General features: G+C 38.6%; 1 protein-coding gene across 2 annotated transcripts in view; it reads right to left on the bottom strand.

The window, feature by feature from the left end:
* The window catches only part of ham (hamlet), a 204,429-nt gene that overhangs the window by 111,974 nt on the left and 70,293 nt on the right, over positions 1-22,162 (bottom strand). For both annotated transcript variants that reach the window (XM_067767134.1, XM_067767135.1), the window contains exon 2: positions 6,925-7,547. In XM_067767134.1, the coding sequence (XP_067623235.1) occupies positions 6,925-7,547 (623 nt within the window). The remainder of the gene's footprint in view (positions 1-6,924; positions 7,548-22,162) is intronic.

Here is a 22,162-nt window from a genome sequence, read left to right as displayed (position 1 = left end):
TTTCTGGCGGTCACCTGTTCCTGGTTCAGACATGGATGCTAGGAACGGGAGGAGTCAATATGGCTGTGTACCTCCTAAAACAATATGCAGCATGAACTACTCCAAGACCTCCTAGAGGCTGCTAGATGGTGGTCCATGCTGACGACCTAGCGACTCTTGTCAAGAGGGAATACCCTGATACCTTAAGGTACTTTCAACAGGGATACTTGAGTATGATATATATGTGGGCTGCGTCCTGCGACCTAGTTGTAAACACCAAAGAAACTAAGGTAGTTCTACTAAATAGGAGCAATAAGACTCATATCGTTCAAAATATAGGACAGAGCTAGGAAAGCCCATGTCGCATTGTACCGCCGCTGTGGTGCTAGAAGCTCTATCCAAAGGTAGCATACCGTCTATGTGGCATGTTGATCAAGTCGACTCTCTTTTAAGGGGCGTTGGTCTAGTAAAACGCATTGTACACTTAATCCAATTGCCAAAGGCAAGAAACCGTGCAATGAATGGCCCTGATTACAAAAAAACGGACAACACCAAGTCTGGCTTTAAACGCTATGTTAAATATACGCCCTGTGGGCATTATTGGGAGGACCTTGAGAAACAGAATTTAGACTTAGTGACATCTTCGGCTTCTTCCCTAGTAAAACAAATTAATGTACGCCAAGTTTTTCCCTGGCTGTTAACCTCACAACTTGTATATCCCCGAGGATGAGATGGGGAACATATATGGGGCAGAGATCTGGCGAACTTGTTGACGTATTGGTCCAAGTTGTAAAGGTAGAACGAACGTATTTTGCCAGGAGCTTGGAGTCAATTTGGGCTGGCTGATCACTGTGGGTTCTTCCAAGCTCTATCAAGGATAGGCGTTAATTAGTTTAACATCAACTCGGACAGTCAGACGGTTATTAAAGTGCTAAGCTCTAAAACTTTGCGATCGAGCATAGTCGGCGAGTGCTTGAAATCGCTCGCGGTCGCAACAAGCTTCTTTTCAACTAAGATTATTTGGGCATCAGGGCATAGTGATATCCCTGCCAACTCTCACGCTGTTATCCTAGGCTCAGCTGATTTGTACTAACTAAAAGCGAATGCCAGCAGGCTCTTTGGTACACCGTTTGCCAATTGCAGTCTGCTTCTAGAAAGGTGGGTCTCGGATGAGCTATGAAAGCGCTGGGCTGATACTCCTCATGCCTGCTGACGAATTCCTTCTAGTCGGTTGTAAAAAACTCGCAGCGAGATTACAAGGGCTCATAAAGGGCCCTCTCTCAATGGGGATTGAAGTATTGAAGAAGCACTGTCGTATTAGGATCCATGCAGTGCGGCTCAGTATTCTGGAAAACTCTAATTGCGTTAGTTGCATGGAGTCGTCATTCTATTACTTCATACATAACTGCCCAGCTTTTCTGAGGACAAACCGTAAATATACGAATCCCCGGAGGAAATTTTGGGAATCGATGTTGCCTATTTGGAAGTAAGTCACCGTCGCCATTAGTTAATGTGCTATCACACAAACTTGGTCTCTCTGGTCCTGGGTGAGGAGTTCCCTCGGTTGCACTATACTTAGCAGAATCTAGCGAACTACTGCTGTTCGCTGCCTCTTATACTCATCTCATATATCTTTGCTCTACTCATTATTGCAAGTGTCCCCTTTTCTCTTAAATTCCTACACGTTTTATCTTTCTTTAAAAAAATATTGAGCGCTTGATTTGAGGATCATCCACAGCAAAACATATGCTTCTAAAAATATTTTGAAAAATAATAGAGAGGTAAAAAGGAAGTAGGTAATTGTAAACGCATAGATGACTACCTATCTACTGAGGTATAAGGATCAATTTTTAGAGGAGATTGCAATTCGAGTGGTTTGCTTGTTGAATGTTTACCTGAGCATGTTACTGTTATTGTAATACTTATTTGTATGATTGACAATTGTCAACTTATGAGGCCAATGCGTATATCTGTATGTGCTTGTGTGTGTATTTATGTTTGACAGCAAACGGTTCATCCATGCGAGGCGCGATAATTTGATTGGATTGTCAAACGGTAGCGCCTAACAGACAGAACAAACATACATAAATATAAAAGACGGATTTAACTAACGGACGATAGAGCCGAAGGGACAAATGGATGGAAAATTAAAACACGCGAAAAACACACAGAGTTATAGACAGTCCTGTCAGCCTGATCAGCTAGGTAGACTGAGAATGTGTAGTAAATGAGTTGAGCAATATGGTGGTGATCTGCACAAGAGCCAACTCCTGCATGCATGCACCCAGTACACCAAACTACCAAAACGAAAATCCTCCTCATACAACTACAGGAGCTATATCCGATTTAATTATTCCAGCATTCTGGATAACATTTCCGAGGTCATATTTCAACTATATTATGCTTCCCTAAAGCTGCCTGAAGGCGAATGGGACTTTGTCAAGGCCATCTTCACAGACACATGCAAACTCAATGCAAACTGTGCTTACGAGAAACTAGAGAATAAAACTAATAAACAGACCGACTTAGGCCAATTGAGTGGATTTGTGTTAAACGCTAGAAATATCTCATACAGAAGAAAATGCTTAATTGCCTCTACTTATGTACATTTACTAATATGAGAGCCCCACGAATGAATTCTGCTAGAGCTGTGGGGTTGAAGAGCGGATAGAAAGTATTGAATACTTCCTTTGAGATGCCCTCTAGGACATCACTAAATCAAAAAAATAACTGGTTATGGGAACTTGGCACTGCTGAAATCTAAAGCATTCTGTCTCACTCTAGACACGAAGGTTACTTACTTACTTACTTAATTGGCGCTTAACCGTCTAAACGGTTATGGCCGTCCAACAAAGCGCGCCAGTCGCTCCTTCGCTCCGCCAACCGGCGCCAATTGGGGACACCAAGGGAGTTTAAATCGTTTTCCACCTGGTTCTTCCAACGGAGTGGGGGCCGCCCTCTACCTCTGCTTCCATAGGCGGGTTCCGATAGAAACACTTTTTTGGCCGGAGCATCATCTTTCATTCGCATAACATGGCCTAGCCAGCGCAGACGCTGCGCTTTAATTCGCTGGACTATGTTGATGTCTGCGTATAGCTCGTACAGCTCATCATTAAATCTTCTTCGGTACTCGCCATCTCCAACGCGTAGAGGTCCATAAATCTTTCGAAGAACTTTTCTCTCGAACACTCCCAAAGCCGCTTCATCTGCTGTTGTCATGGTCCATGCTTCTGCCCCATATAGCAGGACGGGTACGATAAGTGACTTGTAGAGTACGATTTTCGTTCGCCGAGAGAGGACTTTACTTTTCAATTGCCTACCTAGTCCAAAGTAGCATTTATTGGCAAGATTGATCCTTCGCTGGATTTCAGTGCTGATGTTGTTGCTAGTGTTGATGCTGGTTCCCAAATAAACGAAGTTAAAAGAAATCGCACGATAGGGGGTCACCCTGTGTGAAACCTCGTTTAGTTTCGAACGGCTCGGAGAGGTCCTTCCCAATTCTGACTGAGCTGATGGTGTTGCTCAACGTCATTTTGCACAGCCGTATAAGTTTTGCGGGGAAACCAAATTCAGACATAGCGGCATATAGGCAGCTCCTTTTCGTGCTGTCGAAGGCGGCTTTAAAGTCGACGAAGAGGTGATGTGTGTCGATTCTCTTTTCACGGGTTTTTTCCAAGATTTGGCGCATTGTGAAAATCTGGTCGATGGTAGATTTACCAGGTCTGAAGCCGCACTGATAAGGTCCAATCAGCCGGTTCACGGTGGGCTTCAATCTTTCGCACAATACACTTGAAAGGACCTTATATGCGATATTAAGAAGGCTGATTCCACGATAGTTGGTGCATTTTGCAGTATCCCCCTTCTTGTGGACTGGGCAAAGAACACTTAGATTCCAACCGTCGGGCATGCTTTCGTCCGCCCATATTTTGCTAAGAAGCTGCTGCATGCGCCTTACCAACTCCTCGCCGCCGAACTTGAATAGCTCCGCAGGCAATCCATTAGCGCCCACGGCCTTGTTGTTTTTCAATCTGGTTATTGCTATTCTAACTTCGTCATAATCGCGCGGGGGGACATATATTCCATCATCATCGATTGCGGGATCGGGTTCTTCATCTCTGCGCGGTGAATTGCTGCCTCCATTTAGGAGAGCAGAGAAGTGTTCCCTCCATAATCTAAGCACCTCTGGACATCAGTTACAAGGTCGCCGTTTTCATTCCTACAGGACACGAAGGTTATTTGATATATTTAAAGAATAAAGGGCTCTAGGGCATCCAATGGTATCACGATCAGCCATTCCACTTTCTATGCTGAGGGCAACCACTTTAGCCTTCAACGTGGGTCTTGCAGTGGGCGGTAACAGTACTCTCTGTCAGCAAAGAAATAATCGGGTCACTTGTATCTTGGCATCCAGATTACTGCTGACAAGCCCTCTAATGATATTTCTACTATGCATAAAGTGTCTCAACAAAATTTCAACTTATCAGATATCGGACGGAAGCGGCATAAAAATGAAGGTACCGCAATATGTAGGAATAATTAAGTAGCGGCATGTAACAAACTGGAAATCGGAAGAGGAGCTCGGTCTCAATCTCTAAGTGGTTGTGACGCGCCAAACTAATTATAACTAGATATTGCATGTGTACTAAACAGGGCTACTGCGTTAAGAGATCTTAATATCAACTGTTGTTGTTGTTGTACCGATAAGGATACTCCTCGAAGGCCTTGTGGGGTGTAATCGACGTTGATGATACTTTGCCGCATGCAGATCCGGTACACTCCGGTACCAATCGGGAACGATTTGTTATGACCACATGCGAACTTCTAGGCCATCTACGCCAGGGGTCGCCAGAGTATCGGCTGTTAATGAAACAGGATTCGCCACGGATAGGTGAGGTTGAAAATTGGTTTTGGAGAAGCTATATATTGCGCTGGCAAACTGAAAAGGTTGCGCTGCACAACCCCTTGAATCTATTTGATATTTTAGTCGCCTCTTATAACAGGCATACCTACCGCGGGTATATTCTAACCCCCTAACCCTAACTCGCTGGGAGTCTTAATATGACATCGAGCTCGACTGTGATGTGATCGAAGGGTGCGTTTTGGGTGCTTCAAGTTATTTTAAGTATATACTCATTTAGTTCGCAAGGAATTCTCACGTTGATCTCTTGCGCCAAATGTCCGGGCTATAGTGCGTTTGAGATAATTGTGAGATCCACTGGCCATATTAGTTTGGTCTACCAGCTAAGCGACATCTTTGAGGCCGGATGTGAATGATAGGTGAACTGCTGAAATGTTTGGGTTCACTAAGGCCCATTTACCCTTGGTGATTGCGACTCTAGCGAGTCAGTGGCCAATAGGAGTGCATGCGGTGCGCCTCTAGACACTGGAAGTCCTTTTCCCTGGCAGCTGCATGGAATGGATCCTAGAATTATTTCTTAAGTTTGGGTATTCGATATATATTGAAACGACTATGCATTCGAGAACAAAAAATGGCACTGAAGATGGCGCAACGCGGAACCGGGCTATCTTTAAACAAAATTTACCAAGACATGACTTAATTTATCTTGGGTCGCGGTAAGACACATTCGAATATAAGTATGGATTATCTCAGGTCACCGTAATTTTATATGATATCATCTTCATTTCGAAATGAACCAGTTTGTTTGGAATCCAAATTCACCAGGTGTTGACAGAGAATCCTTCTGAAATACGCCAATGCATGCTACAAAGTTTACCAGAACTAGCCGTACAGGTTAGGTGCGGCATCTATACAGTATCGAGATCATTTATATTCGACTATACGCACGGCTTCCTTACGTCACCGTGATTTTATATGATATCACAACGGACCATCATGTTGAAGTGAACTTCTCTAACCGGGGTTGCTACCACTCAACCTGACCAGAACATGCTCATCTTTAAGATATGGAAAATAAATTTAGCTGACTTCATGTGCTTGGGACTCTTAATACTACGTTGAGAGGTAGTTCACAACTAGTTGCTTTACCTACATGATATCCTCAGCGTGCGCATGGCTGTGTCTTTTGAGTGGACCCTAATTGGTATTATCTGCTACTGGCTGTTGTACTGACTCGCTTGCAAATTTAAGCCTCATTTGAGGTACACTTTGTGGATTTGCGCATGTTTTCCCTCATTTTACTTTTTTTGTTGCTGCCACACATGTGATGCCCAAAAATTAGCTCTGGTTTTTGACACACATATCCCTACAAAATATATCTTTTTTACTTATGCGCATGCGCTTCCTATTCTCATCTTTAAAACTATGCCAAACACGCATGTTCTATTATCCTATCAGCTTGAGCGCCCCTGTCGAATGCAGTGTGACAATTCGCAGCCGCTACTTTGATTGACAACTGATGCGTACAATAACAATAACAAAAGCATGAACAATAACAACAACAACTACATAGTGTTAGCTATCCTTTAATCGAATATTTGCTCGATCACTTAATTTTCATTGATTTTATAACATTTTTACACCCAAAAAGGATGCGAAATTAAGAAAACAAATTTTTGCGCATGCGCAAATTGGTGGAAATTCGGTAATTTTGGGTAACGCTTGATGAGATTAAATTTCAATGAACGCACACATACACGCATATATATGTATATATATCTATTTAAATACGATGCGTTGTTGGTAATGCGATCCGTATTTGCAATTTTCGCACAGCTGCGAAAGGATTAAGCCGCACCAACGTTGAAGTTGTGAACACAATGGAAATCAAAGCAATAACAACAATGTGTATAAGTGACATTTCTTTCGCTTTTTTCTACCCAAAAATCAATGTGAATTTTCCACAATTTTATTGCATTTTCCCACATACATGCATATACATATATGCAACTAGATCGCAATTAATTGCAGCATCTTAAATTTCATTTTCATATCCTTTCACTTCAATCAATACTTTTATCACTTACCTCCCAAGCCAAACTGGGCGCTGTTGGTTCGCTGCACAACTTCACCGCAAATGGTCCATAACGCGTACCACGACATAATGGCACTTTCGCATAAACGCCACTTTCTCGTATATCCAAACTCCCATATGCGGGATTGTCAAGTCCTTGTAAACGCGCCAGCTGTGTGAAGAAACCTTCCGCATGCGCTTTACTACCAAAGAAACGTTCCATTTGATGCGCTGAAGCAGACGCTGACGCTGAGGCGGGTGTTGTTGATTGTGTTTGTTTATTATTATTGTTATTGTGGTGGTGTTGATTATTAAATGGTGTAGCATAGAGCTGTGATTGCTCCAAATCGTAGGGTACGCCGCTTTTATGTCCGTTTTGTATGGTGGCGGTGGCGTTAGCGTTGGTGTTATTGGGTTCACTATTGTCCCGCTTATGTTCACCGTGCTCGTAGGCGTTTAACGGCGTTGGTTGTATCGTAGGCGCTGTCAATGGCACTGTTGGTAGGTGCGTCTGATTATGATGATGTTGCAGATGATGTGAATGATGATGATGATTGAGGTGATTGGTATGCGCGTTAAATTGCGCAAGATTTAATTGTCGCACGGCTGCCGATTCGTACTCGTCGCCGCTGGTGCCTGTAAAAGAGGAGAGAAAGAAGAAACGTTGAGGTGAGAAAACATGACTAAAGAGGATTTCTACTATCTATATCCGTAAGCTGAAAATACAGAGAATCTTATAAGACGAAAATTCTCTAAACGAATTCTGAACAACTTTTAAAGATACTATGAGTATAGAATCCGTCATCCTTCTGATCATCTTTTGTATACTCAGCTTAAGAGAGCTCACAGAGTATATTAATTTTGTTCGCATAAAGGTACCCCGTAAGGGCATAAACTAATCGAGATAGATATAGACTTCTATATATCAAAATGATCTGGGCGAAAAAAGAAATTCATTTAGCCATGTCCGTTCGTCCGTCCGTCCGTCCGTCTGTCCATGAACACGATAACTTCAGTAAATTTTGAGATATCTTAATGAAATTTGGTATGTAAGTTCATGCGCATTCATCTCAGATCACTATTTAAAATGAATGAGATCGGACTATATCCACGCCCACTTTTTCGATATCGAAAATTTCGAAAAACCGAAAAAGTGCGATAATTTATTACCAAAGACGGTTAAAGCGATGAAACTTGGTAGGTGGGTTGACCTGATGACGCAGAATAGAAAACTAGTAAAATTTTGGACTATGGGCGTAGCACCGCCCACTTTTAAAAGAAGGTAATTTAAAAGATTTGAACTCTGTAATTTGGCAGCTGATTATGTTATGTTCGATAATACCCGTACTTAGCCTTCCTTACTTCTTTTCAATTATAAGTTTGTACACATATAAAGTAATGTGTGCACTATCTTTTGCATAAAAAATAAAGGTAAAATTATTATAAAATATTTATTAGTAATAATATTTTTTAAAAAATTGGATTTCTTTATACGTTCTTCACGCAAAGATAAATTAAGCTTGTACAGAATAATGAGAAACTTGGTCACCTTTATTAATATGAAGAGAATAGATTTCTCGCGAATCTCGCCTTATCGCGAGATTCTCGAATCTCAAATTACTCGTAAGGCTCGCGAGCTTCTCGACATTCAACTTTATCGATTAATTGGCTGTTTTATATGGAGCTTACGATTTCTTCTTTAGCACAAGCCAAAATGTACGCAAAACCACATGTAAAAAACCCCGAAATGTATAGAATATTGCTAATGGAGCGACTGAATTGAAAGTCGAAAAGATCGCGAGTATTACGAGTAATTCGATATTCGAGAATCTCGCAAGTCTTACACTGAAAGAAAAAAACTGGTAAAATCAACCGAAATACGGGTCAATTCGACCAAATTTCTGTCAATTTTTATCCATCGTAACAAGATGTTGAATCAACTGCGCACAAATCGTTGATTCGTAATTGACCGTTTTAGTAGTCAAATGAACAAAAAGTGGTTGCGACAGCTTTGTGTGAAAGTTCCTATGTTGCCATATAAATAAATAAATGTAAGGCGAGATAACCTCCGAAGAGATTTTAGTCCGAACTTCTCTTCCGTTCTTTGCATCGTGCTCCTTTTTAATTTTTCTTGCAGATTGTCGGGAGGCGATCCATTTGTTTTAGGCCGACTCCGAACGTCATCTGCAAGGCATAGGCACAACTCAAACTTTTATTTTGTCGGAAACATCAACATTAAAAAAGGATGTTTTTTATTATCTTATTAGATTCGGTCGCGTGAGTGAAAATTCATAAAAACTTGAACAAAATGTTACTAACTTTGGAAAAATCCTATTCGTTCAAGCAAAACTTTTGCAACAAGAGGGCGCAATTTTGCATTTCGCTTGGACGAGAAGTTGCAAAATCGTACCCGATAAATAGGTGTCCCGGTATCTCATTATTTTTTGCACAGTAATTTCAAAAAAGGGTTTTTTCGTTTTGTATTGAAAATTGAAAAACTAGCTTTTTGTTTTCCCATTTTGTGTGATTTTTCGATTTGGTGGTTTTCTTATTTTGGTGTTTTTTTTTTTTTAACAAGTGGCTCCATCGTCATAAGTACGAAGTAGAGAGCGCAGTGAGAGTAAAATTCTCTTTGAAATTCGCTCATGTATTGACAGTTGATCGCCGTTGAAATTACCTGTAAGATCAGTTGTGTTAACAGAAAAATCAGTTAGATTGATTAGGAATCTGTAAATTTTACAGAATTTTGTTAACTTAAGAGCGACAATTTCTCTTCTGTTGAAATGACTAAACTTATTTGTTCGCTTGACAAAGAACTCGATCGAATTAACCATAATTCGATCAATTTCACCGAATCTCCGTTAAGTCAAGAACAACAGAACCGATTTGTTGATTTTACTAGCACCATTTCTTTCAGTGTACGAGTAATTCGAGATTCGAAAATCTCGCGAACCTTATGAGGAATTCGAGATTCGAGAATCTCTCGAGAAACCGTGTTCTTGGTGTCTCGTTGAAAAATAAAATATTGCGAACAAAATTATATGTTTTGAGTTAAATGTCATGGAAAGTAATATAATCAACAAAAAAGTAACAAGTAAAAAAACAAGTGTATAAATACTGTCCATACAGCGATTAAGTAAGAATGTCGAGAAGCTCGCGAAATTTACGAGTACTTCGAGACACGACAATCTCGCGAGAAGTCTAGTTCTCGATTTCTCGGGTCTCGAAAATCTCGCTTGTGTTCGAAAAGAAATCTTAAGCTCTATGAAAATAGAATTTTGTAGTTTCTTGCGTACCAGATATATTTTACATTTTGTGTCCAAAAATTTTTTTTTCTATCCACTACATATTTTTACATTACAGCAATTCTCTTTGTCAATGGAAATTTACTTGGATTCATGGCTCAATTATATGGTTGGCTCATCGCATCAGCTGATTTTATTGTTTTTTTTTTTTTGTTCATTTCACTGGTATAGGGAATGTCAAAAGGAGAGGAAAAACGCAAAATATAACCAACACATTGACAATTATTTACTGCGGTGGTGGCCAATTTTTTATAAAAAATATAGTTTCACATCACTTTAAGTTATTTTTTAGTAAATACATCTAAAGCGCATTATTTTCGCACAATACATAATAATTGCAAAGTTTTATGTTTTCTCTCCATTCCATTCGCCTAACACCATCACGCAAATTTTGACAATCTGAACAAAGGTATGTTGTTGCTCTAGAGATAAGGCAACCATATTGTTGAACAATGCTTGAATTTTAAAAATCTCCCCTTCTCTCTTACTTAAAAGACCTTCGACTAAAGTCTTGGACGATTTATGTTGTGAAAATCAGTCGAGATAAAAATGAATCTGAGAGACGGTGTATAGAGCTTTAATGCTTAACATAATCATTGCATGCCATTCTACACAGCCCGCCTACAAACGTATGGCCTCGGGCAGCTTGAGTGCAAGCCATTAGGTCATAGCATTATAGCGCATTCTGATATCAGGCAAACGGACTATATATTCACTTGCCTGAGCTTCGAAAGAGATCTTGGAGCCGCAATTAAACCAGAGGGTTGGTGCCAGGGTGGAGAAATGGCAGAACATACCATACATGTATATAGGGATGGTTCCAAATTAATGTAAGGGTTGGGTTCTGCTGTTTACTGTGTCGATCCAGAAATAGGTAGATACTACAGGCTGCCAGATTAATGCAGCGTCTTTCAGGCGAAAATTATAGGCGAGAAAAAAGCAGCAGAAATTATTGAGGAAGCGTGCTCAAGCTGCCGTCGCGTCAATATATTTTGATAGTAAATCGGCGATTTAGGCAATAACCTCGCACATTACTTCTTCAAGAACTGTTCTGGAATGCAAAGAAGCATTATAAAACCTTCGCTCATATCGGACCATACATCTTTACTAGGTTCACGGTCATAAGGGAATAGAAGGTAACGAAAAAGCCGATGTGTTGGCAAAGGAAGGTGCAACACTCGCTGAAACGACAAAAGACATCCCAATCGGTTTAGGAGAGATCAAAATTAGACAGGAATTGCATATGATCCGTCAACCAGGAAAGGCGTGGACAAAAGCGCGGGGCTGTAAAATTTCTAAGATCATGTGCCAAGTCTACGATATTAGACGCACAAAGTGGCTTATATCTCTGAAGAGAGAAAGTTAAGGCTCACGATGGGCATACCAACTGAACACTGCCTTCTGACATCATATACTTAAATGTTAGGCCTCGTCAGTAACAGCGGGTGTAGGAAGTGCTATGCTGCAGGATGAAACGATTGAGCACGTACTCTTTTCGTGTCCTGCGCTCGCCAGGTAAAAGCTTCAGCTATTAGGGGCGCCAGAGTTTCCAGATCTCAAGGCAGCAATTAAGCTAGGTCCTAGAAAACTTCTAAGAGAACGTAGTTTTTCTATAACATAAGTCCTGGCACGTGATTGTTCATCGCTTGGTCGTTAAACAAATTCTGGTAACACTATGTACACATTCAGTCTATGTGAGGTCTTTATTGACCGGCCAGTTCAACCTAACCTTACCTAACCTAACCACTTTTAACCATTTTTCAGATAAAAATTTGGTAGCTTTAGATTATTTATTTATTTGTAGTCATACATGACGAGAGTGTACTTACAGACTAATGACAAAACTCTATTATAACATTTATAATGTCGAACAATGTAGAGAGGGAGAGAATAGTTCTTTTGAAGTTAAACGATTTCAGGTTGATTAATTTGCATCTGGCATTAAGTATATGGTGGAAGTGGGTCTATAAAATTTAATGGACATAGAGCATAGTGAATAAACACCTTGTGAACACGTTCAAATCGTTTGATATGACAATCAAAATAAGGTATCCAAGTGAAGACCGCATATTCAAGTTTGGAGCGAACAAGTGACGTGTATAACAGCTTCAGCGTATACGGATCACTAAGGTCCAAAGTAAAACGACGGATGAAAGCAAGCATAGCATACAAATTTTGCTATAGTGCTGTTGATATGGCTCAAGAATGAAAACAACACCCAGGTCGGATACTTCATTCAGGGTGGATAGATTAGAGTTGCCAATGGAATAGGAAGTGGGAATAGAGGAACGAGACTTCGAAAATAGAACACAAAGCGAAGGTTTTCTTGAAAAGAATGACAATATATACAAAAAAAGCTATCAGTTCCATCGTCTACCAAATGAGTTGATAAATATGCTTAACTTATTGAGAACGCATAATATATAGAACATACAAAAGCCTCTTCAGTTGATTAGGTTTTTGTGTTTATATAATTCACACTTTCATTATTTTCATGAATTTCTATACCATTTGTTATTATTCTATTTCCGTCATAGGTACATTTGTATCTATGATAAGAAGCACGACAAGATACCATCAGCTCATCATCAGCTTACCAAGGTAAATGACAAAAGTTAATTAAACAAAGTCTGTCAACAAAAACCCCAAAAAAAAAACAAGTAAGGACGGGACTGTCTTCGGCTGTGTCTAAGACTTCATACCTTTCATGAATGGGGCTGAACAATAATCTTATCCCGTTCGTAATCTCCAAATATTCGGATGTATAAAATAAGAAATATATACTGAACAGATGTACATACCTAAACGATTTTTAAGATAAATATAAAATAAACAATGGCAAAAAACCCCCTTATCTGAACGATCGATTGTATGGGATATATATTATATATAGCTGCGATCGAAATGATTTTTACAGGAAATCTTCTATGATATATTAGAATATATATCACCAAGTTTCTCGTTTTTATATTGGAAATTAAGGGAGAAATTGCCAAAAATCATTCTATCTGAACGATCGGTTGTATGGGATATAACTATATATAGCTCCGATCAAAGTGATTTTTTCAGGATATCTTCTATGATATATTAGAATATAGATCACCGAGTTTCACATTTATACTTTCTAAATTGCGGCAGGAATGACCAAAATCGTCATATCTGAACGACCGGTTGTATGGGAGATATATGTTATAGTGGTCCGATCTTACCGGATTCGACAAATGTCTAATATAATACAAAAGTACATCCTTGTGCCAAATTTGATTGAGATATCTCAAAATTTGAGGGACTAGTTTGCGTTCAAAGAGACAGACGGACGGACATGGGTATATCAACTCAGTTCGGCGCCCTCATCAATTCGGTATACTTAATGGTGAGTCTATCTTCTATATTTCTCAACGTTACAAACATCGGACCAAAGTTAATATACCATTTCATGTTCATGAAAGGTATGAAAACAAAAAACTGAAATTTATCAACAGCCAAACTTTGTGTACACAGTACTTCAAGTGTTTGTTTTTTTTTTTTTTTTTGTTGGAACTTCTGAAGACTAATTTATGTTGTCAAATGAGGTTAAATAATTATGAAAGGTATTCAGTTGTATACACCAATTTAGTTTGTATAAAAGACAAGATAGAGATTAGTTAAGGCAAAGTGGCATCTTGGCTTTCGTAAATATAACACTTAAACATATGTACTTATGTAGATAACGTTATGCTAAAATAGATATATTTATTTCGCGGCACTATCATCGATTTGACAACTCAGTCAATAGAATGGATTGACATTATCTGTGGCCAACAATCTTTTTATATAAATTTAGTATTTGTGCACATACATCATACATACACACATAGGCACAAATTATCACCAGTCGTTGAACGTTTATCGATGTATCATTGTTGTCAGCAAATTTTGCGATGACAATAATTAAAATAACAACAAATAAAGTAGCAACAATGTTGTTAACGAGCCCAAATAGGAAATTGTGCAATATCAGCATTTATGAAGAGCTTTAAGACATAACAACAATAATAATAACATCTGATATAAGGCGAATGAAAGAAGTGGACATACACACACATACAAAACATTATAAACAAACACAAGTCCAACTGACAGTCGCAATTTGATAGCTGCTAAGAGACAATCAGACAATGGCGGAGGTTGTTGGAGTGTATATCACGCATATGAGAACATACATACATACGTAGTTTTGAATTGTTATCGCATATCACATGGATACATTTACGCGTGTATATTTTTACTGTAGGAGTACTTTGGCGGCCACCGTGGCGTGATCGTAGCGTGCTCCGCCTACCACACCGTATGCCCTGGGTTCACACCCCGGGCAAAGCAACATCAAAATTTTAGAAATAAGGTTTTTCAATTAGAAGAAAATTTTTCTAAGCGGGGTCGCCCCTCGGCAGTGTTTGGCAAGCGCTCTGGGTATATTTCTGCCATGAAAAGCTTTCAGTGAAAACTCATCTGCCTTGCAGATGCCGTTCGGAGTCGGCATAAAAACCAGTAGGTCCCGTCCGGCCGATTTGTAGGGAAAATCAAGAGGAGCACGACGCAAATTGGAAGAGAAGCTCGGCCTTAGATCTATTCGAAGGTTATCGCGCCTTACATTTATTTATTTTTTTTTATTTAGTACTTTAAAAAGCACTCACATCTTTAAATATACGCCACATGAACGTAACTTAGTCGACTACCAATAACGAGTCGTCTTTGAAGTTATACACCAAAGCTTGGCTATCAATTACACTGTGCAACAGTTTTAGGGTCAATATTTGGGAGCGGCATGATTCCAACTCTGCACGAACCTAATTATGTCATTGGCAGATCGATGGGTTCAAACGATCTCCAACCCCACTTTTTTACACAGAAAATTAAAATGTACTAAATACACACACCAAAGCTGATAAATCTGTATTGAACTGTTAATTTTTGCGAAGACAGCCTACCGTGCACAGCTCATCACGGGGTGTAAAGATTGCAAGAATACGAAGTTGATGAAAGCCCATTATTCTAAGCCATTCGAATCACCATTCTGCCTATATGCCCCTATATCTGAATTTGGTTTCCCTACAAAACGTATAGGACTGTGCAAAATGACGTTAAGCAACACCATCAGCTCAGTTAGAATTGGGAACGACTTCTCCGAGCCGTTCAAAATAAACGAGGTTTCAGAAAGGATGACCCCCTATCGAGTGATTTCTTCGATTTGATGCTGGAAAAAATTGTACAAGCTGCAGAACTTAACCGCGCTGGAACAAGATTCTATAAAAGTATGCAACTATTAGCGTATGCTTACTTCAAACTGGAAAAAGAAGCGCATAAGAGGGGTTTGATGGTGATTGTGCACAAAACTAAGTACCTGCTGTCATCAAACAAAGAGTCAGAACATTTGCACCTTGGTAACCACGCCACTGTCGGCAGTCATAGTTTCGAAATAGTAAAATACTTCGTTCAGTATTGAAAACTAACCTCGCAAAGACTCAAAGATTGATGTTTTTGTTGTTGTATTAACGATGCATACCCTCCCCGAAGGCTTTGGGGAGTGTTCTCGATGTTGATGGTCCTTTGTCGGATATAGATCCGGTACGTTCCAGTGCTAAGCCCAACCATCTCTTGAACGATTTATATGACCACATTCAACCTTCTAGGCCATCCTGCCCTCCGCACGCCCGATTTCCATGAGGAACTTGGTGTCGCCAGAGCCTCGGCTGTCAATGAAACAGGATTCGCCACGGGTAGGTGAGGTTGACAATTGGGTTGGAGAAGTTATATATTGCGCTGGCAACCCCTTGTATCAATTTGGTATTTTAGTCTCTTATGACAGGCATACCTACCGCGGGTATGTTCTAAGCCCCCTAACCCGCTGGAGTACTCAACGATTGATTAAAGCTTGTGTTTTCTGAAAGTACCCATTGTTGATTTTGAATTCACCGTTTCAACATTCAAAAAACAACAAAAATTCATCGTACGGAAGCCTTAGCTCTGTTAGCTTAACAATTATAACGATCAGTCTGAGAACACCAATGGAAACTGTTAATACAACAGATTAACGTCAACATTAGAGCGAAAACTGTTGATATTACAGAGATTTCTGTGGCATCATGGTCATACAAACAGGGAGAGAGCGCCGTGAGCGTAAATTTCTCTTTGAAATTAGGTAATGTATTTGTATAAAATTGGCAGTTTTTCGCTGTTGATTGTTTGAGAATCTGTAATTTTTACAGTATATTGTTAACTTAAGACCAATAGTTTGATTTTTTCCCCCAATGACCAAACAAATAGTTTTCCAGTTCGATTCGAGTTCAATAATTTTTATGATAATTATTGTTTTTTTTTTTTTTTTTGTACTTTTCCAATAAATTAAAACGGATGTAAAATATATCAGAGAGAAAGGCGTCGTTGCGGAAAATGCAGTACAACTTTATGGGGAATAGTTTTATAGAGCAATTAAGTGCGGACGCTGATCTGGTTTTCATTTGAAATATTGAGTCTTAGTCGCCCACTAAGTACGAAATATTATTCTTTCTCGTTTCATGCTTTTAATTGGGCACGATTAAGTAAACTGAAACTATCTAATATGTGGGATTATGTTTTAAAGGCCCAACTGTTTTATTTATACTTTTCACAAGGAGATAATTCATAATGAGCGACTCCGAAATCGACTACATTTAAATTAAATTGAAGTTCTATGTGTGTGTGTATATAATATGACATAGCTATAAAGTTTTCCCATTGGAGTACACTGTGGCATTTAAATCGAACTCGAACTCTTAGAAGCTTGTATCAAAAATGCTATCCCAATGATTTGAGTGCATTCAAGGTCAAGCCAAGTAATCTGAAGAAATTTTTGATGAGTGTTTCAAGAAGTTTCTTTACTCGGGGGCAAACCCAGCATACTCACTCAATTTTGCCTTAAATTTGTTGAACTCTCTACAACGTGTGTGGTCGACGCCATCTATTCGTACTTTATATAATTTCTTTTGTCTATTTCGCAAATATCTGAAACCGAGAACTCAATAATCTATTTCAAACAATTTTCACAATAGCAAAACAAATATCCTGTTTGATCTATGAAATGATTTCAGAGAGACATTTGTTTTGCTGAAGATTTATTTACAGTGCGGCGTCTCAAATTATTTTCTTACTCTGGCGAAAAGTGTGAAATCCTTCACCAGTTGGTACAAAGTAACGCATGCCAACCTCAAATTTGCATAGGTCTTATCTGAAGGATTCACATCCGTGTGTAAAATTACATGCGCACGCCAAAAGCAAATAACTAACAAATACTCTTGTGGTACTGTGTTTACAAATAGATAATAAAAATTTGAACTATTGTAGGAGTGTGTTCCAAATGGTAAAGAAAAAGTTATGGCATTGGTTTTCACATGAGTTCGCAAAGCAAATCTTCTTCTAAGCCACTAAATTGAAAAAAAAAATAAAAAAAAAGTTGGATTGTTTTTACAATTTTCGTAATGTCCTACCGTATACCAGTGGCGGATCCAGGATTTTGTGAAGCGGGGCTCAATTTTGTTTTATTTCGAGAACATATTTTATCCGAAGTTCCTCAAATTTCTTATTTTTTAAACAAGGCTTTGCTTGCTTTTCAAATAATATACACTTAGGATAAAATAATATACAGGGTTGCTCCGTAGAGGTGCCAATTAGACTGGGAGAGATTAAGCGAAGGCGAGAGGTGCACATGATCGACCAAGCGTGAAAGGCGTGGGTTCAAGCGCGGGGCTGTAAAGTGTCGAAGATTATGTTTAGGTCTTACAACCTTAGACTAACAAAGTTGCTTCTATCCTTATAAAGAGAGGACTGTACACTCATGACGGGTATTCTGACTGGACACTGCCGTCTGGCGTCACATGCCTTTAAATTAGGCTTGGTCAGTGATAGCAGATGTAGGAAGTGCGGGTTGGAGGAGGAAACGATCGAGCACTAAGGCTAAGACTCCAGCTATTAGGAGTGATACAGCTGTCAGATCTAGAAGCAGCAAGTGACTTAAGTCCTAGGAAGCTTCTAGCATTTGCCAAGAGGAAGGAGTTGTTCTATAACATAGGTCCTGGTTTTTGATAGGGTTTTTCAGTTTTTCAGTCGTTAAAAAAAACTTCTGGTAACAGTACGGACTCAATCAGTCTATGTGAGGTCCTCATGGACCGGCCAGTTCAACCTAACCTAACATAGGGTAGAAAAAAGCACTCGAAAATTTGTTCCTGGTTATGGCGGCACCGTGGTGTGATGGTAGCGTGCTCCGCGCATTTATTTTATTTTTATAGTCATCACAGCTACATAACGAAAGTTTTAAGTTCTTGTGATTAACATCGACAATCTCTTAACTCATTAGGTGGTATCTTAAGGCAAGAAAGTTAGAAAGTCCCTAGCAGTTTTCTTAAAAGCAACAATATTTCATAAAATTAATTGTTTTATACTTGAAGAAAAAATTTACGTAATTGAATACAAAGGACAAATCAAGAGAATTATAGAAATCGTAGGAAGTGAACATTACAATGTATTATCCCTAAGGAGATTCTGGAGGAAATATATTGATGTGGATGACCACGAAAGGCCATTGAACGCTTTAATAGGAATATTGTCATCATAGCTTTTCTGAATATATTTAAAACTGCTCCAGCAACTCTCGCGGAATTGATGGATAGCATAAACATGAATATAGTATCATTGGTTCACCGTCACTTGAGGTAAAATAATTAGATGGTCCTTCGCTAGAACCAACTTCCTACCAAAAACAAAACGTCCCCCAGCTAAGCTGGTACTACGAAAAAGAAACTAGTCTCGGTACGACTGGGTACGAGTCATATTCTCTAATTAGCGATAAATAAATATGTTTAATTAAAATTTGTAATGCGCGGTTAGCGCTAAAAATACAAAAGAAAATGATTCACAACTCCGTTTAGATTACTGTGATCGATTAACCCCCCAATACTTGGTGAAAGGCCCCTTTAAATGCAGCCAAGGTAGGTGTTGGCGTTAACGTAACCCTCCATTCACGAAACCTAAGCAAAATCCACGGTTTTTATTGCATACCACACCATTACATACCAAGAATCCTTCACAGTTACCTTAACGTAGTTGTGATGAAATCTTCCCACTACGCATCGCGAACCTTACTTGAATATACGACGATTTGAATATAAAAGGTAGCCAGTCGTTCCAATTCAATGTTCAGTTTATGTTTTCTTAATACCAACTTAGCGTGAGGGATGGAGTTTTTTTTTTTTTGGTGGAAAGCGGGGTTTTTCCTAACCGCAGGCCATCAAAATATTTTTCCTCCAGAGTAGCTATGTATACCGTTGCGATTGTAATTTTTATATTTATACTATCCTTCAATTCCGCGGAAGTTTCTGGAGCAGCTTTGAATGTTTTCAGAAGAGCTGTCATCATAGCTTTTTCCTACCAAAGCTTTCAGGATACCACTTAATGAGTTAAGAAATTATCGATGTTAATCACAAGAACTAAAGTTTCGTTACGTAGCTGTAGAAACAACGTAGCAGGGAACAAATTTTCGTCGGCATTTTTTTTTTTACCATAAGTGTATTTGTTAGTATCGGCAATGAGAGTTGCATTTTAAAAATCAAGACTGTAATAAACTGTCAGTTAAGTGTATGCAGAAGTCACCTGCTTTGTTGGTTTTCGTGTATTCACAATCGTTTTTTGTGATTTGTACTACAAAATATTACTACAATTATCTATTTAGCCTGGAGTTGACCGCCCTCTATTGGGAGTTGGGGAAATGTCAAATGAAGCTTTCCGAAGGATTACTTTGCTCCGGATAAATTCCAACCTAACTAGAGATGGCGAAGATGGATAAGTATAGATCTGAGTGTTTCGGCACAGCATATTGATGTCTTAGTGGACTGTCAGATCTTAGAACTTATTTAATAAACACTTTATATCGGCTTAAAATGTATTGAATCAACGCTAGGGTGTTCCCGACACAACTTCTGTGATAATGCTTTTCCAAGCAAATTCTGAGGAATGGCGTTTTTGTGAGGAATACCAATAAAATATTTGAGACTGGTTAAAAGTTAGCATTAGCGATATAGCTACATCAAAGATAACTTCTTCTTAAAAATATATATTTATATTCTATGTAGCTAATGCGTTTAATCGAGCTCTGTAAAACAATCGATCCTTCCGAAATGAGTATATACGTTATTTGAACTACTTATCTAGAATCAATCAGTTTATACTTATCAACAAACAGATATAACTGATTTTCCTGAGCTGCAACAAAAATCCTCGTCTAATGATTGGCGCACTCAATTGACGGTTGTAAAGAATAAAAACAACAAACAGTATAAAACGAGTTGTAAATAGAAACTTGCAAAGTGCATTGATGGTCTGATGGGATAAACGTCAAGTCTTCAATGTGTGGATCGCTGATGATAAACCGTCATGGATTTTGAAATATCCGCCTATCAGGTATATGAACTTTGTTTTTTCCAATTTACTCGTTTTCTGTGTATAATAATTTAATATAATATAGCTTGTAAAATATACATTTTACAAACTTGGTCTTGAAGACAACGGATGTTACCGTGATCGTATAACTCGTCACGTAAAAATATGATTTTCGAATTATGACATACGTGAACGCACTACTTCGATCGTACACGTTCCGTTCCACTTTCATTCGAACACAATCGTATACACACAAATTTCAATGAAAAGGTTAGAAATTGTTAAAATAGATGACCAAGTTAAATATAATAACAAATTTCAAAGTCTTATTATTAACAAAGGTCGAAATTAAACAAGCTTTATCCAAGCCAAAAGGAAATATTGGCGGAATTCATGGCAAGACACCCGGTTTGGTATCGGCTTGCTTCAAATTAAACTTCTCCAGAAAGTAACTAAAACCTTCTTAAGTTAAGCGCAATCTCTTCAAGAAACTGCAATAATTTTTTGTTACTAAGATATAATACATAAATAATAAGCTTGCGCTTTGTTCGACAAGTCCAAATGGTTACCGCACTCTCTTAACCGCCTTTGGACTATCTTTTCATCGCCTTCGCTATTACTGGAGCTCACACAAAACAATAAAATTTTATCCATCGTAGTTATTTACTTTATTTTTTATATTTTGTCAACCAATTTGACAGTTCAAAATCTATTGTGAGCTAAAAATACAATCCAACCTAATGTGGATCGTAGAATTTAATGTGAATTGAAATTAATTACGTTTCGTTTGCTATCGTATGTTATAATCCCATTTTGTTTATACGTTAGACGTATCACGCAATTTTCTTTCGTATGGTTGCCGATCCGTGATCGTATGTTACGATTCGGGCCCTGGTTTTATAATTTTTTCGGCAGAAGTGTTTCATTAGCTGATCATTTTAAACTTAGACATTTTTACATAATTCGTACGCTGTCTTTTTATCTTTTAGCCTTAATATATGTAAATGCGCTAAATCTATATCTGTCGATACCTCCTAGATTTAAGTATTTACCGACTGTGAAGGAGTACAACGAAATACATAACATTAGTAAAGTAAATTAATCGGGTTTAGTGTTCTTGAATTAACAGTGATACGTTAAATTGAGTGCAATGAGATTAATTCAACAAAAATTTTTAACAAGAGGTCAGATTTTTTTAGTAATTTCAACCGAAGCGAAAGTATTGGGGCCCGTGGCACAAAATAAACAAATCACGTAATACAACTAAGATTCTCAATCAATCTTAAGATTTTTCTGTTAATAGAAATTATTTCATTGGTCAATTCAATATTATGCAATTAAATCAGCTAACTTTAAAGAGGAATTTATGCTTGGTTTTATAAGACCAATATCACTGCAATCATGAATTGCCCCAAGCTGATCCGCTGGTCAAGGTTAGGTTAGGTTGAACTGGCCGGTCCATGAGGCCCTCAACTAGACTGATTGTATCCGTAGTGTTAA

The sequence above is a fragment of the Eurosta solidaginis genome, chromosome 2 (genome assembly GCF_040869045.1).
Source record: "Eurosta solidaginis isolate ZX-2024a chromosome 2, ASM4086904v1, whole genome shotgun sequence".
Lineage (NCBI taxonomy): Eukaryota > Metazoa > Arthropoda > Insecta > Diptera > Tephritidae > Eurosta > Eurosta solidaginis.
This window is presented reverse-complemented; position numbering and strand designations above follow the sequence as displayed.